Here is an 18,316-nt window from a genome sequence, read left to right as displayed (position 1 = left end):
ATCAAGCCGTGATCTCCAACTCTCACTGGACCGGTTCGCAGCCGAGTGTGAAGCAGTTGGGATGAAAATCAGCACCTCCAAATCTGAGACCATGGTCCTCTGTCAGAAAAGGGTGGAGTGCCCTCTACGACTCAGGCATGAGATCCTGCCCCAAGTGGAGGAGTTCAAGTATCTTGGGGTCTTGTTCACGAGTGAGGGAAGAATAGAACTGGAGATCGACAGGCGGATTGGTGCAGCGTCTGCAGTGATGCAGACTTTGTATTGGTCCGTTGTGGTGAAGAAGGATCTAAGCCGAAAGGCAAAGCTCTCAATTTACCGGACGATCTACGTTCCTACCCTCACCTATGGTCACGAGCTGTGGGTCATGACCGAAAAAACAAATTCCCAGATACAAGCGGCCAAAATGAATTTCGTCCGCTGGGTGTCCGGGCTCTCCCTTAGAGATAGGGTAGAAGCTCAGTCTTCTGGGAGGGGCTCAGAGTACAGCAGCTGCTCGTCTGCATTGAGAGGAGCCAGATGAGGTGGCTCTGGCATCTGATTAGGATGCCTCCTGGGCGCAGGAGAGACTATGTCTCCCGGCTGGCCTGGGAACGCCTCGGGATATCCCCGGAAGAGCTGGATGAAGTGGTTGGAGAGAGGGAAGTCTGAGCTTCCCTGCTAAAGCTACTGCCCCCGTGACCTGACCTCGGATAAGCGGAAGAAAATGGATGGATGGATGAATTTTGAGTACTTAATTTAACTAAAGAAGATAAAAACTGGAATTTGTTTAATCCTGTTTACTTTTCGTGAAACATGATAGGATGGATTCAATAATCAAAAAGGAACTAATGGTGGAAAGCAAAGCCAGCAATTCCCATGATTCTTGTGTGATCCTTCCAGACACTTATCTTGGCAATATTGTTGCAGTTTGATACACAAATCAAAATAATACATAGCTAGCCATAAAAAAGATGATGTCACAAACTGATGTCGTGAAGTGAACAGTCCAGAGTGTCAACATAACTGCCCTCCAATCCTGTGCTCTAGCCACATTAACTGACACTATCTCCTCTTTTCTATCCTACACAGCATAAAAGTACAAATCCAATGGAATGTCTACAAGAAAAGGAAAAAAAGGAGTATTTCCTTAGCCATCCATATCTCCCTTAATCTGACACAGATGTGTACACTTCCTAATTCACATGACCAACTGGGACAGACACCAATCCATCCCAAGATTAATTCCCACTTTGACTAGACCTGCTGTAAACGGAACAATAAAGTGTGTCTACAGTGAGCATCAGTAATAAAGAAATACCTGGAATCCATATTAGCACTTTGAAAGCAAACACTGAGAAAAGTATTCTAAGCAACTACAAAAGTAAGGAAGGTCCAATAATAGCATCCTGTTTCAAAAGCTCCACCATCATTCCAATCCCCAAGAAACCTACAATCTCGGGTCTAAATGACGACAGGCCTGTCGCCTTGACATCTGTGGTCATGAAGTCCTTTGAACGTCTCGTGCTGGACCACCTCAAGAGCATCACAGGTCCCCTGCTGGACCCCCTACAGTTTGCCTACCGAGCGAACAGGTCTGCGGATGATGCAGTCAACATGGGACTGCACTTCATCCTAGAACACCTCGACAGTGCAGGGACCTAGGCGAGGATCCTGTTCGTGGACTTCAGTTCAGCATTCAACACCATCATCCCTGAACTCCTTTCCTCCAAGCTTCCCCAACTCAGCGTATCGCCTGCCAGTGGATTTAGAACTTTCTGACAGGCAGGACACAGCAGGTGAGGCTGGGGGAGACCACCTCATCCACACGCAGCATCAGCACTGGGGCACTCCAAGGTTGTGTCCTCTCTCCGCTGCTCTTCTCTCTACACGAACGACTGCACCTCAACGCACCCGGCTGTCAAACTCCTGAAGTTTGCAGATGACACTACTGTCATTGGCCCCATCAAAGACGGTGACGAGTCTGCATATAGACAGGAAGTGGTGCGGCTGGAGCTGTGGTGCGGCCGACACAACTTGGAGCTGAACATGCTCAAGACTGTAGAGATGCTCGTGGACTTCAGGAGGCATCCTTCGCCAGAGCCGCCCCCGCGCTGTCCAGCTGCCTTGTGTCAAGCGTCGAGACCTTCAAGTTCCTGGTAATTATAGTCTCTCAGAACCTGAAGTGGGCGATCAACATAAACGCAATCTTCAAAAAGGCCCAGCAGAGGATGTACTTCATCCGGCTTCTGAGAAAGCATGGCCTGCCACAGGAGCTGCTGAGGCAGTTCTACACAGCGGTCATCAAATCAGTCCTGTGTTCCTCCATCACAGTCAAGTTTGGTGCTGCTACAAAAAAGGACAAACTCCGACTGCAACTCCAAGAGTGGCTCCAACTACCGGAGACAAATTCCTTGTGTGTTTTTTGGACATAATTGGCAAATAAAGATGATTCTGATTCTAAGTAAGACTGCAAAGATGTGGGAGGGATATCTGGAACCACAACTAGATTACTTTACTAAATAGACTTGTGGTATGACGAGGCATTGTACTCCTGAAGTGCTATTTACGGGGTTTAAGACAATTGGTCTTTGCGCCGACTGCAAACTCAGTCTTGTCACGGGAACTGGATCCAGGATTAGTGTAAAGCAATGAAAATAATAAGAGTTCAGAGGAGGCCAGTGTTTGACCCGATTCGAGATATTGTACCACAACCAAAAAGTTCAAACTGAATACTTACCATTTTTTGGTCTGATGCCCAGCATCTGCACCTCGGCCATGTTGTGGATACTAATGCCACTGGGAAAGCCTGGCCATGAGGTTGGAGTGTTGTCCACCACTATGATGCACTGCAGCTTTGGAACTTTAGCTAGAATAGCCTAACACAAATGGGTATGGTTATATGTATTGTACAGTATATATTGTTCAGAGAAAAATAATGAGATGTTTATGTAATATCCAGATAAATGAGATAATTATTTTTGTTGTAAAAGGAATATACACAGTACGAAGTAAGAAGTATAACTTAACATTACGTTTAAATTTCTTTGGGAGCATTTTGTGTCCTGCATGAAACTACCATGCATTACCTGAATGAGTGATGTTGGTACTGTTTTCTAACCTTGAGTCTGGTCTCCAGGAGCTCCCGGCTGCTAATAATGTGCGTAACGTCTGTCTCATTCAATCCATGAGCAATGGCTGGACCCCCCAGTGTCGAATAGAAAGTAGCCACTGCAACATAGATTAAGAATAACACAATGAATCATTTCTCTCTCCTCCTCATAGATATTTCATTATTTTACTAAATTGAGTGGTTTAGAATCGATCAATAAACTACTGCATCATATAGTGTAACAGTGTCCCTTATTCAATTTCAGAAGTTTAATAAGCAACGAGACAAGATTTCCCCAAAAATATTTTAAAATGCTGAGTCTGGTTGGAATAGGGCGGCACGGTGGACGACTGGTTAGAGCGTCAGCCTCACAGTTCTGAGGACCCGGGTTCAATCCCCGGCCCCGCCTGTGTGGAGTTTGCATGTTCTCCCCGTGCCTGCGTGGGTTTTCACCGGGCACTCCGGTTTCCTCCCACATCCCAAAAACATGCATTAATTGGAGACTCTAAATTACCCGTAGGCATGACTGTGACTGCGAATGGTTGTTTGTTTCTATGTGCCCTGCGATTGGCTGGCAACCAGTTCAGGGTCCCCTAGTGAGGAGAAGCGGCTCAGAAAATGGATGGATGGATGGTTGGAATAGCTACTTCAACCTGAGTACAATGCACCAAGAATTTTGAAAATCAGATGAGAAATTGTGTTGTTTTTTTTGTGTGAGAAAGCCTATTGAAAATCTGCTCCAAAAAAACACCTTCAAGTTAGAGTAAGAGAGTACAACTTCATTATTTCCCAACATCTCTGCAAAAATTCACACACGAATGTAGTTGGCCATGCTGAATTAGATTTTGAACTTATTTCTCATGAAGATGGTCACTTAAAGGTCCTAATCAGCATAAATTGACACAAAGTTTTTAAATTAGAACTGCAACTATAACTACATAACTTCATTATTTCTCAACATACTGTATCAACCTCCTCGATTGGCTTAGTTTCAGTAATAAAAAAATAAATAAATAAATAAAATAAAATAATCCGCCAATAAGCTGGTAATGGCCAAAATTGCGAGGGGTTCTCCAGGTCGACGTGTCAAAATTAAAGTGATGTTTCAAAAGTCAAGGGTCACTTGCCCTAAAAACTTCACTTAAATAGCGCAAATGGAACATTATTCCAGAAGAGCAGTATGGGCAGTAGGACAGGTCATGTAGTTTCGTAATAATTTTTTTGTTTTATTATGGAAGATTTTAGAAGTGTGGCAACACTCCAATTAGCCCAGTGGTGTCATTAGGCCTATTAAGCCCCCCTAAAATAAAATTATTTTTGTAGTTTAATTTTCTAATTTTTTTTACATTTTCTTTTTCTCACACTAAAAATTATTGAATAAGCAGGGATAAACCACCAAAAAGACTTCTTGGGATTGCCCCCCCCCCTCCCCCCACCCCAGCAATAAAATAATTTTAAAAAATATTAAAAATTACTTTGGACCTCCAGTTAAAAGACCATCTTGATAATATTTTGGTATATTTCCATTTATTTCTGATTATACTGGCGATGCAAAAAATGAAGAGGTGCCAATAATGGTGAGCAGGACTGTATGCTTGTATTTGATGATCATAACCATATGATTATCAGTCACAGGATTATCCGTGTCAATCTGACATAAATAAAAGTTTTTATTACTCAAGGGGTTAGGAATTGATACGTTTCCTACTTCTTCATACTGCCTTTGAATATGTAATCTGTTCTTAACAGTGACTATTGATCTTTTGTTATTTTTTTTCTTTTACTTTCCATTATAATGTCTTCTTTCACATTTATATGTTTAATAAATCAATCAATAAAAAATAACAACAATAATAATCACTCCTCCACCTATATCGAACTGTAGGAATTAGGACAGTTGAATACAGAGAGTAACAACGGAGTGACATCCTTGAGATCCACACATATTAATACTACTACTAATAATAATATCCCTTCATTTTCTGTACCGCTTATCCTCACGAGGGTCATGGGCATGCTGGAGCCTATCCCAGCTATCTTCGAGCGAGAGGCTAGGTACAGCCTGAACTGGTTGCCAGCCAATTGGAGGGCACATATAAACAAACATTCACTCACATTCACACCTACGGGCAATTTCGAGTCTTCAATTAACCTACCATGCATGTGTTTGGGATGTGGGAGGAAACCGGAGTACTCGGAGAAAACCCACGCAGGCGCGGGGAGAACAACCAAACTCCCCACAGGCGGGCCGGGATTTGAACCGCGGTCCTCAGAAATGTGAGGCAGATGTGCTAACCAGTTGCAGGCCGTGCCGCGCTACTACTACTACAACTACAACTACTAACTCCTCCACCCATATTGAACTGTAGGAATTAGGACAGTTTAGTACAGAGCAGAACAAGGGAGCGACATCTACTGGAAATGTGAATCTACAGGATTTCACAGAATAAAGCCAATGGAACCCAATACGAATATGAAATCTCAAACATTTCAGTCAAGATGCATCGTATAAGACTTCTTTAACTTCACTATTTTTTTTAGGCGAGTAATAGAAAGTGGTGAGCCAAGAGATAAACACAAGCCAAATTAACATGTCCCAGATATTTTCAAGACTACTTAATTATTATTTTATTATTTAATTTAAAAGTAATTAAGTAATATTTGTCACAATGTGAAAATATATCTTTCTTTTTTTGTGGTTAATGCTATAAACATACTTCCTGTGTTTGTGTACTGTATTAAAAAATAGACTGAAATACTGTAACTACAAATCTAACAGTGACTTTAAACTTTTACTTAGTATTGGTTTTAAAACAAAAACATTGAAAAGCAATTGCTGAGTCTTCGTTTGCTGTTTGTGAAAATCTGTGCTCATACGCTACATTCACTCACATCCTCTGCGTCTCCTGGGTGCTAAGCCCCCTTATCCATAAAACCTAGTGACACGCCAATTGAAAAGGATATACAGTATTTATAGGGACAACAGTGAGAGAGAGAGAGACAGACAGACGCTGTATATGTGCGCTGAGATTTAAGGGACAGCCAAACTTGGTGAGATCACAGTCTTGCGTCATGGAGCAACAATATTTCCTGCTCTGCGACACTGTGTATGAGACCATGACACGTCCAGCCGTGAGATTGAGAAGCAAAGTTGCTTGTATGGGACTTTTTCTTCTTGGAAATGGCATGTTTTCAAGGGGACATTTTTGCCAAACCAACTTTTTCTAGTATTTGGTATGTAATATTGTCTCGATGGTAAGCATGTAAACGTGAAATATGAATTAAAATTGTCTACGCATTCCTGAGTTCCAGATATTATCTGGTGAGAGGCTGAATTTCTCGAGCTTATCTACGTCAATAGCGAAGAGCTCCGCCTTCCCTTTCCGCTCCCGAGCTAGCGCTGTCAACATCTCACAAGTGGGTCTTCTACATGGCCATATTTACAAAGCGGATACAAAACTGGGTCAAACAGAAGTAGCTGTTAAGAGGGGCCTTTTCTGGAGACTGGTATGACAAAAACAAGATGTTTTTAAAAAAAAATGAAATTTACACTTTTATATTAAGTCCATGTTAGAGAGTCACTATATGGAGGTCTAAATCGCCAAAATACGGGACCTTTAACTGTGAGGTTATTTTCAATTTGTTGCAGGTTAATGTCTCTTTTTATCAACATATTAGCCTTGAGAGAAATACAGCGTGTGCTTTACTGAATGCCAACAACATTCCGAGTAAATGATGCTGTAACTGCGATATTTTAATCTAATGTCATTAATTCATAAAATAATCCAGAGTATAAACACTCATTAATTCAAAAAATAATCCAGAGTATAAACAGATTTTCATCACCTACACTCCACTATATCGTGACGAGAGCACACACGCACAGAAACACACTAACACACACACTCACACTATGAGTTCACTGGGGGGCCTTTGGCTGACTCTGTGGCTCTGTCAACATCAGATGCTCACGTAGACTCACTCACACTGACTATGACGCCATTAGCCTTCACTTGTTTGCCCCTCTTTCCTCCCTGCCGTTTCTTCCTCACTCACCCCCTCGCCAACCTTTAACTCCTCTCAACATGTTCACTTTCCACTGGGGTAGAAGTGTTTGTGTGTCTAAGCGCAAAAGATGCTCTCTAAAGATGCTTTACTGGCTTGTGCATGCAGCATATTTTCAGTGTGACAGTTTAATGGAGCATAAACTAAATGGCGCAGAAAAAAAATCAAGGATTCTTCCAAGAGAATTAAAAAGTGCAGCTGGGAATACTTAAATAAATAAAAACTATTTTCATCAGATATTAAAGAGTAAAGAAGTGCCGAGTCCTTAAAGTGCAAAAACAAATATTTTGAAAACATTCTTCTGGAGTTTAAGTTTAAAAATTCACACATTTCATTACCTATTATTCTTATTATGCATGTCTAATACAGAACGGATGGTATAACCACAGAATAGTTCGTTCTATTTGACCACTGCCTAAGTGCAAGTTACATCCATGTAACAAACAAAACAGCAGGTTTCCATCACAAAATAAAGTGGATTTACAGTGGCCGAATGGGAAATACTGGTCACTTACAGTGGGTACGGTAAGTATTCAGACCGTCTAAAAAAATGTTGTTTAATATTGCAGCCATTGGCTAAAATAAGTTTTTTTTCCCACAAAGTACACAGCGCACCCCATATTTCATCCATCCATTTTCTGAGCCGCTTCTCCTCACTAGGGTCGCGGCCGTGCTGGAGCCTATCCCAGCTATCATCGGGCAGGAGGCGGGGCGGCATGTTTTTGGGATGTGGGAAGAAACCGGAGTGCCCGGAGAAAACCCACGCAGGCACGGAGAGCACATGCAAATTCCACACGGGCGGGGCTGGGGATTGAACCCTGGTCCTCAGAACTGTGAGGCAGACGCTCTAACCAGTCGTCCACCGCACCCCATATTGACAGAAAAAAAAACGGGATTGTTCTAATTTTTGCAGATTTATTAAAGAAAAACTGAAATATCACACAGCCATAAGTATTCAGACCCTTATCTCAGCATTTAGTAGACGCACCCTTTTGAGCTAATACAGCCAGGAGTCTTTTTGGGAATGATGAGTTTTTCACACCTGGATTTGGGGATCCTCTGCCATTCCTCCTTGCAGATCTTCTCCAATTCTGTCAGGTTGGATGATGAACGTTGGTGGGCAGCCATTTTCAGGTCTTTCCAGATATGCTCAATTGGGTTTAAGTCAGGGCTCTGGCTGGGCCATTCAAAAACAGTCAGAGTTGTTCTGAAGCCACTCCTTCGCTATTTTAGCTGTGTGCTTAGGGTCATTGTCTTGTTGTAAGGTGAACCTTCAACCCTGTCTGAGGTTCTGAGCACTCTGGAGAAGATTTTCATCCAGGATATCCCTGTACTTGGGCGCATTCATCTTTCCTTCGATTGCAACCAGTCTCCCTGTCCCTGCAGGCTTCCGTCGGGCCACTCTGCCATAAAGCCCCGACTGGTGGAGGGCTGCAGTGATGGTTGACTTTCTAGAACTTTCTGCCATCTCCCGACTGCATCTCTGGAGCTCAGCCACTGTGATCTTTGGGTTCTTTTTTACCTCTCTCACCAAGACTCTTCTACCCCGATTGCTTAGGTTGGCCGGACGGCCAGCTCTAGGAAGGGATCTGGTCGTCCCAAACATGTTGCATTTCAGGATTATGGAGGCCACTGTGCTCTTAGGAACCTTAAGTGCAGCAGAATTATTTTTGGAACCTTGGCCAGATCTGTGCCTTGCCACAATTCTGTCTCTGAGCTCTTCAGGCAGTTCCTTTGACTTCATGATTCTCATTTGCTCTGACATGCACTGTGAGCTGTAAGGTCTTCTATAGACAGGCATGTGGCTTTCGTAAGTCCAATCAGTAATCAATGAAGGTGTAGAACCATCTTAAGGATGATCAAAAGAAGTGGACAGCACCAGAGTTAAATATATGAGTGTCACAGAAAAGGGTCTGAATAGTTATGGCTGTGTGATATTTCATTCATCCATCCATCCATTTTCTGAGCCGCTTATCCTCACATGGGTCGCAGGAGTGCTGGAGCCTATCCCAGCTATCTTCGGGCAGGAGGCGGGGTACACCCTAAACTGGTTGCCAGCCAATCGCAAGGCACATACAAACAAACAACTATCCACACTCACATTCACACCTACGGGCAATTTAGAGTCTTCAATCAACCTACCATGCATGTTTTTGGGATGTGGGAGGAAACCAGAGTGCCCGGAGAAAACCCACGCAGGCACGGGGAGAACATTCAAACTCCACACAGGCGGGGCCGGGATTTGAACCTTGGTCCTCAGAACTGTGAGGCAGACGCTCTAACCAGTCGTGCAAGATGCCGCATGTGATATTTCAGTTTTTCTTATTTAATAAATCAGCAAAAATTTCAACAATTACTTTTTTTCTGTCAATATGGGGTGCTGTGTGTACATTAATGAGGAAAAAAATTAACAAATGATTTTAACAAATGGCTGCAATATAACAAAGAGTGAAAATTTAGGAGGGTCTGAAAACTTTCCGTACCCACTGTATATAACAGTGTAACCGAAGGGGACAAATTGACCTCATTCTGTCTTGTCATTTGCTTGCACGCATATAACCACAATCTGTGCAGGCACTCACAGAGGCAGGCAGTGGCAGGCAGGTAGGCAGGCGGCTGTGGCTCAATTGGTTGATTGGGTCCTCCAGTGACCTAGGGGTCGATGGTTCGAAGCCCGCCTCTTGACTGTCCGCGATCGAAGTGTCCTTGGGCAAGACACTAAATTGGGAAACTAGGCCTGGCAGCACCTTGCACGGCATCAGCCGCCCACTGGCTTATTAATGTGTACGTAAATAGGTGAATGTGTGCGCATCTGTAAAGTGCTTTGGGCACAGTGATGGTGTAGTTAAAGCGGTACATACGTGTAAGCCAGTTACCATGTAGTGGGAAATGATTAAAAACAACAACAAAAAAACTATGGTAAGTTTGCAAGCACTCTGGACACATGGGAACTGAACCCATGGTGCCTGCAGGGAAGTCAAGCGAGTGAATTCTTACACCATCAGTGAAGTAAAATTCTCTGCCTAAACCCCTAACATTATATAAGGGATGTCAACTCATTTTTGTCACATGACACATTTTAGGTAGAGTTTCCCTAACAGGGCCTTTATGGCTGTGAAACCTTATAAATGTTTCCTGGCTTCCTCAAACTATTACATATAAGCAACAAATTGATGGATAACTACTTATGAAATCAGAAGTCAAGGATAGTAGTTTGTTCAACTATTGTTCAAGTTATTGTAAAAAAGGTTTTGGTATCAAAACAAATGCTTACATCTCAACGTAATTAATTTCTTACCTCAGAGAATTAAAACATTTTGGTACAGAGTTTAGCAAGAATCCTGGAAGTTGAAGCACATGATTTGCTTTTGCAGGCCACTTAAAATGATGTGGCTGGCTGAATCTGGCCCGTGGGCTTGGAGTTTGACACTATATGCATTATATGATAAAGCAGTTAACCGAATGTTTTCATAAAATGAAAAACACAATTTTTTTTTAAGGAAACACAATGCATTACTTTTCTTACAAAATCAAACTCATTTACTGCCAGCCCTCCCAGTTAACATGCAAATTCAACATATAGCTGTCAATGTCAGGGAACAAGATTCTACAGAACTAGAAATAAATTTCAGTTAATGTGGAACATGCTCAGTGGGAAAATCCATCAGAAAACACATTGTGGGCTTTACAGAACAATCTAAAATGAAAAGTACAGAACTACAGTTGTGTAAGGTTATGTTTTACTCATTTACTCACAAACTACTTTATTATAGGGGTAAGACTAACCAATTTAAAATGTAATAAAAGGCTAACATAAAATTTAACAGGACGCTAACCTTACTCTGTCTATACACTCTGTCCTCATACCATATCCGTACCTTTCACAAGTCACATAACCTGCCATTAAACAAGCAAAACTACTGTACAGTACCTGTACAGACACACAACTTACGTGGGTAATTGTGCATGAAGCAGGCCAAAGCGGCGATCATCCATTCGGCTCGTGTCTCACAGAATATGGCAATGTTGTGTTTCGGCTTCTGCCCCAGTGATGCCAGACCAAAGCCAAACTGGCATGCTGCAGAGAGGGTCTCCCTATAGGACAGCCAGTGGTACTCCCCTAGAACAACCTACAGGAGCAAGTCAGGAAGTGTAAGAAGAGAGACAAGATATGCACTGTCAATTTGATGGAGTAAAATGCTTGTGGTCCAAAGATGAGGAGAGGGGATATGAAAGGACTAAATGTAACATTTTGGAGGATAATACATTGGGTTTCCATCATTACCCTCAATAATCAAGGGACAAGATAGGAGATTCCTTCGCTATTAGAAACTCTATACAAATGCAAACATTGCAACACATGTTACATGCAACATAATATAATGCAGAGGCGGGGGAATCGAGTCTCAGCCTTAGGTCACCAATTTTCAGACCGGGTACTTATTTTAATAGAAATGATGAAAGACTCAACTTTACTTTGACTTGGTATTCATGGGACGCAACTTAATTTATGTTTAAACTATATGACTTGACAGGTCTTGCCCATTCATATTTGAAAATCTGCATTTTCAAGATAGTTAGCCATTCATTTTGGTTTGAAACTCGTCACTTTAAACCGCATACACTCCTTGAAGTCTCAGCGGCCTTTGCACAATGGTCATTGCACCGGACTATTGCGATATTAGTCATTCGAACTGCTCTAAGTGCTAGAGGACTCTGCATCTTTTTGCACAATTGTTTTATGTCTCAAAGTGTTCTGTAAATTGACTGTCTGTTGTACTAGAGCGGCTCCAACTACCGGAGACAAATTCCTTGTGTGTTTTGGACATACTTGGCAAATAAAGATGATTCTGATTCTGATTCTGAAATACAATGTTTAGGGCGGCACGGTGGACGACTGGTTAGAGCGTCAGCCTCACAGTTCTGAGGACCCGGGTTCAATCCCCGGCCCCGCCTGTGTGGAGTTTGCATGTTCTCCCCGTGCCTGCGTGGGTTTTCTCCGGGCACTCCGGTTTCCTCCCACATCCCAAAAACATGCATGAATTGGAGACTCTAAATTGCCCGTAGGTGTGACTGTGAGTGGTTGTTTGTTAGTATGTGCCCTGCGATTCGCTTGCAACCAGTTCAGGGTGTACCCCGCCTCCTGCCCGATGACATCTGGGATAGGCTCCAGCACGCCCGCGACCCTTGTGAGGAGAAGCGGCTCAGAAAATGGATGGATGGATGGATAAAATGTTTAGTGCGGGTGAAACTGGCAACCCACCAGTATGCTATGATGCGGAATGCAAAGGCCAGCTCTTGAAACACATTATGGAAGGAATGACAACATTAAGATTTGCAACTTAAGAAAGACAACTTAAGAAAGACCGTCACTATAAAACCCACAAAAACAACAATAGCTTCAGTTTCAGATTGTGAACGCATTAGTACAACTAACACAAGTATAGATACTGAGTACAAAGTAATGTGAAAATTATGTTGTGACTGAACAAGAATGTATAACTTGATTTGCTTAACCCAAGTAATGACTTGACTTGCTTGAAATTTAGTGGACCTAGCTTGATTTTTGCCACAGTAACTTGAAGATTAAAACTTGAGACTTACAGTCCCCTGCAAAAGTATCGGAACGACAAGGTCAATTCCTTTGTTTTTGTTGTATACTGAAGACATTTGGGTTTCAGATCAAAAGATGAATATGAGACAAACGTTCAGAATTCCAGCTTTTATTTCATGGTATTTACATCTAGATGTGTTAAACAACTCAGGACGGAGCACCTTATGTTTAAAGCCACCCACTTTTCCAGTGAGCAAAAGAATTGGAACAGACATGATAAAATTTTACTTAAAAGTGAAAAACATTTTAATATTTGGTGGCATAACCCTTACTTGCAATAACTGCATCAAGCCTGCGACCCATTGACTTCACCAGACTGTTGCATTCTTCATTTGAAATCCTTTTCCAAGGCTTTACTGCAGCTCCTTTCAGTTCTTGTTTGTTTCTGGGGGGTTCTCCCTTCAGTCTCCTCTTCAGGAGGTAAAATGCGTGCTCGGTTGGGTTAAAGTCCGGTGATTGACTTGGCCAGTCTAAATAAAACCTTAAGACTTTTTCCCGCTGATGAAGTCCTTTGTTGTGTTGGCAGTGTGTTTTGGGTCATTGTCTTGTATGATGAAGCGTCTACCGATTAGATTGGATGCATTTTTCTGTAAATTGCCAGACAAGTTAGGTTAATCATGCCTGTTCCAATACTTTTGCTCACTTGAAAAGTGGGTGGCTTCAAACAAAAGGTGCTGTGTCCTGAGTTGTTAAACACATCTCAATATAAATACCATGAAATAAAAGCTGGAATTCTGAACTTTGATCTAACCCAAATGTCTTCAGTATACAACAAAAACAAATGAATTGACCTTGTCGTTCCAATACTTTCGGAGGGGACTCGATGACATATTCTCATTGCTGGCATAATGACATCCATCCAGCAGCACAGTAGACATGCAGCACATGTTGAGGCAACAGTGGCCTCTAACGGTTGATATTGGGGTAGTGCAACCAAAGGACACGGTAATAACGATGGGAGTCTTCTGCCAGTTGTCAACTAAAAAAATAGTGTGTTGTCCACGTTGCAGCAAGACATATTTCAAATATTGTAAAACATTAAGTTAGTGTGTTAACTCAGTGTCAATGTAACTATGCCAACTGATATGCACTTAAAAACAAATAACATTTTTATTTACGATTAACGGATGGCCGGCACCTGGGCCGGCATGGTGGCCGACTGGTTAGCACATCTGCCTCACAGTTCTCCGCCTTTGTGGAGTTTGCATATTCTCCCCTGTGTCTGCTTGGGTTTTTTCCGGGCACTTCGGTTTCCTCCGAATGGTTGGAACGGTGGGCATTTATAGTATAAAATTAAAAACAAATACTTTTAGACATATTTCATAATATATGTTCCGAGTACCCGTGACCCCTGTGAGGATAAAGCGGTACGGAAAATGGATGGATGGATGTTCCTAGTATAAAATAAGATACTGTTAGGTTAAGTATATGGCATCACTTTAAAACTGTACAACTGTTATATTCATTCCATATGACTTACCTTCTTGAACTTCTTGCCGTTGGTCTGCTGCTCATCTTCCTCACTGATCACCTCTCTTGTACCGAGACAATCTCTGTGGGGGAATCTCATGGCGGCATACTCAAAAATCTTCGCTAGGGTGTCCAGTCCCGGGTACAGCGTTCTTACAAGTCCCTTGGTGGCTTTCACTGCTCGATAAGGTCCCTCAGGTCGTCCTAGCACTGAGTGAGCCTTTGCTCTCATTGCACGCTCCTGCTCTGATCCATAAAGGACCCCTTCAGGTCTGGAGACCCAAGTGAAAATGTAGTAGGGAATGAAGACGAAGAAGGAGTAAATCCACACCATGAGGTGGAAAAGGAGCAGTAGCACGGGGTTCAGATCATCTTTTTGTTTCATCTTGGTTAGGGGGTGTAGCAGCTAAAGTAGGTGCAGACCAAGCCTAGAAAATAGGTGGTAATTAGCCCATACCAGAACAACACTTTATACCATTAAAAAAAACAAAAACATTTAGGATCACATTTCTTTACTGTTCATACTAAAAATGACTTGGAGCTCTTGTAGCTTTACTTTCCATAAGGCTTTACTTGTTACAAAGAGTCAAACTTAACCATGGCTCATACCTTTTTGTAGCATTCATCAAAAAGAAGAGGTCTGTTTGGTATTTCACAGTACTTCCATCTAGTATGCCCATGAGGGATAAAGTGCATTATGCCTTCAACTGTTGTGCAAAAAAACAAACTCTAAGACATGAAAGATGTGAAATAAATCAAGGTCCAAAAAGACATCAAAGAGGAGAAACCGGGTAACGCGAGACATAAAAGAGGAGAAAAAGCGAAACACGTCAAAGGGGTTTAGAATCGGGCGTTTCTGACACGGAAGAGACGACGAACACATGAATGCAACAGGTCGAGTTGGCATGTATAATTTAGAGTGCCACAAGGATGGAACTACTGCTATAAAATTCCTTACATTTATGATAGGTGTGTGTATTTTCATTTGTATTCAACAATGTTTAGACCACACCCTTGCCAGAAATACAATGGGTTTGGTCTTTCTGTGTATGTGGGCCAATGCTCTGAACAGAGATGTTGTGTTGTTACAAGTACTCTATGTAACAATATAGTCTATGCTATTGCTTTAAATGTTGTATGCACTAGTGATCATAAAACTGCTGCTATGGTAACATCATTGTTGTTTTGATATACAGTGGATATGAAGAGTCGACACACCCCTGTTCAAATTCAAATGCAAATATCCAGTTTCCGAAGCACTTTTCCTCACTAGGGTCGCGGCTGTGCTGGCGCCTGTCTCAGCTGACTTCAGGCGAGAGGCGGGGTACAACCTGAACTGGTCGCCAGCCAATCGCAGGTCACATATAAACAAACAACCATTCACTCACATTCACACCTACGGGCAATTTAGAGTCTTCAATCAACCTACCATGCATGTTTTTGGGATGTGGGAGGAAACCGGAGCACCCGGAAAAAACCCACGCAGACACGGGGAGAACATGCAAATTCCACACAGGCGAGGCTGGATTTGAACCCGGGTCCTCAGAACTGTGAGGCAGATGTGCTAACCACTCGTCGACCATGCCGCCGTTTTTTGGTTTTTTTCAAAATAAAAAATGAAACCAGAATAGATCATTTCAAAACGTTTTTACCATTAATACAACCTATAACATGTACAACTCGATTGGAAAAAAAAAATTTCGAGAGGGAAAGTAAAATTAAACTGAAATAATGTGGTTGCACACATGTGCACACCCTCTCATAAGTGGGATGTGGCTGTATTCAGAATGAACCAATCACATTCCAACTCATGGGTCAACAGGAGTCAGCACACACCACCTTTTAAAGAGCCTGTGTTTCACCCCAAATTAACTTCAGCTGTTCTAGTAGGAGCGGCACGGTGAGGTCCAAATCCGGCCTGCCCTGTGTGGAGTTTTTATTCTCCGCGTGCCTGCGTGGGTTTTCTCCAGGTACGCCAGTTTCCACACACATACCAAAAACATGCACAGTAGGGTAACTGAAGACTCTAGTTTGTCCCTAGGTGTGAATGTCAATGTCAATGGTTGTTTGTTTATACAGTATGTGCCGCACGACTGGCTAGCTACCAGTTTAGGGTGTACGCCGCCTCTCGCCCAAAGTGAGCGGAGATATGCCCCAGCACACCCGCGACCCTAGTGAGGGTAAGTGGTTCAGAAGATGGATGGATATTCTAGCAGGCATTTCATGACGTTTGGAGCATGATGCTGCTGCCACCACCAGGCTTCACCCTTAAAAAACATGGGAAAATGTGATATGGAATTTTTGGAAATTTAGTTTTTGGGCCATAATTTCATATGCATGTCGTATATTTGGCACAAAACACAACACTGTTCATCATCAAAAGAACACCATACCTACAGTTAAGCATGGTGGTGTGGCAGCATCTTGCTTTGGGCCTGTTTTTATTCAGCGGGAACTGGGGCCTGAGACAAGGTGGAAGGAATTATGAACAGTTCGAAATAGCAGTCAGTGCTAGCACAAAGTCTTCAGGCTTCAGCTAGAAGGTAGAAAGCCCCCCCAAAAAAGTTAGGAAAAGCCTACTAGAACATCTGAAATGTATTGGGGTTAATCAGAGGCACTTTAAATGATGGCAGTTGTGTGCTGACTCCCATTTAATATGAGCTTGAATGTGATTGGTTAACTCTGAACACAGCCACATCCCAGTTAGAACAGGATGTGCACAATTGTGCATCCAGATTATTTCAGTTGTTTATTGTTGATTCCCTTCTCAAAAAGATACACAAAAAAAATAATTCAATTGAGTTGGACAGGTTATAGGTCACAATAATGGTGGCTAAAGATTTGAAATGATTTATCTTGTTTTTTATACCACAAAAACCTGGAATTTGAACAGGGTGAGTAGACTTTTTATATCCATTCATTTCACTTTATTTAATTATTTTCATTTTACAGGCCTCACAGTTCAATCCCTGGCCACGCCTGTGTGGAGTTTGCATGTTCTCCCCGTGCCTGCGTGGGTTTTCTCCGGGCACTCCGGTTTCCTCCCACATACCAAAAACATGCATGAATTGGTGACTCTAAATTGCCCGTAGGTGTGAATGTGAGTGCGAATGGTTGTTTGTTTGTATGTGCCCTGTGATTGGCTGGCAACCAGTTCAGGGTGTACCCCACCTCCTGCCTGATGATAGCTGGGATAGGCTCCAGCATGCCCGCGACCCTAGTGAGGAGAAGCGGCTCAGAAAATTGATGGATGGATTTTACAGGCACCAGAAAGAAGTTGTGACTGGAGCATGTGTTGTTCTTATCATAGTAGTTACAAAGCTATGGAAGAACCGGTATTGTAAGTGGACTGCAATTATGATTAGCCACTTTAGCAACTTTAGCACTTTTAGTAGAAAAGCAAAATATGTGGCTTATTTCAGACAAACAAGCTGCTTGACTAAAGGTCAGAACACAAAATTGCACCACAAGAACACATACGAAAGTTTGACCCTAATCTTTTAGCTTTTGTGAACAATCCTCAATGTGCAAGATGTGTTCATTCAATGGGCGGCTTTATGCACCCTCTTAATGGATTAATGAGAAATATTGTGACACGGACTCAAAAAAAGGAGGGGGTGTGCAAGCATGTGTGTTTGTGAGTGAGGGAATACTGTTTCCTATTGTGTGACTGTGGTGTTCTATGCATCATTGTGCCATACCCATTCAGCAAGTCTTGTAGAACTGTGAAAATGGTGGTCAAAGTTGCAAAATGACATAACACACAATTTGACCCCAAACATCCCACTGGGGTTGTCAAAGAAAATTTAATTAGGGTGAATCAGCTAAATCCAGATCACAAAAATATTGACTAAACAAAAGAATATAGAAATTAACACACAACACTTTTTTTTTTCAATTGAAAACTAAACATACTACTAAAAGTATGTTAATATTGCTAGAGGTTCCATAATGGGGAAACAAGTGATGACAATTTTAAGGGGCCATGACAGCCTATTTTCACTTTGTGGCATTGAAGTTGATATTTCCTCACGGGATCCCAATTCCCTTGCAGCGTCCCTGAATATAGCCATAATTAT

General features: G+C 42.3%; 1 protein-coding gene across 1 annotated transcript in view; it reads right to left on the bottom strand.

The window, feature by feature from the left end:
* The window catches only part of acsl3a (acyl-CoA synthetase long chain family member 3a), a 33,550-nt gene extending 18,602 nt beyond the window's left edge, over positions 1–14,948 (bottom strand). Inside the window, 6 exon segments of the mRNA XM_061783216.1 lie at positions 2,717–2,855; positions 3,098–3,207; positions 11,106–11,283; positions 14,248–14,644; positions 14,646–14,665; positions 14,847–14,948. Coding sequence (XP_061639200.1) covers positions 2,717–2,855; positions 3,098–3,207; positions 11,106–11,283; positions 14,248–14,644; positions 14,646–14,665; positions 14,847–14,933 — 931 coding nt within the window. The 5' untranslated portion in view covers positions 14,934–14,948.
* Positions 14,949–18,316: the final 3,368 nt, after the last annotated feature.

Source organism: Phyllopteryx taeniolatus, chromosome 8 (assembly GCF_024500385.1).
Source record: "Phyllopteryx taeniolatus isolate TA_2022b chromosome 8, UOR_Ptae_1.2, whole genome shotgun sequence".
Taxonomy (NCBI): Eukaryota; Metazoa; Chordata; class Actinopteri; order Syngnathiformes; family Syngnathidae; genus Phyllopteryx; species Phyllopteryx taeniolatus.
The sequence above is the reverse complement of the archived record's forward strand: the minus strand, read 5'-3'. Positions and strand labels throughout refer to the sequence as shown.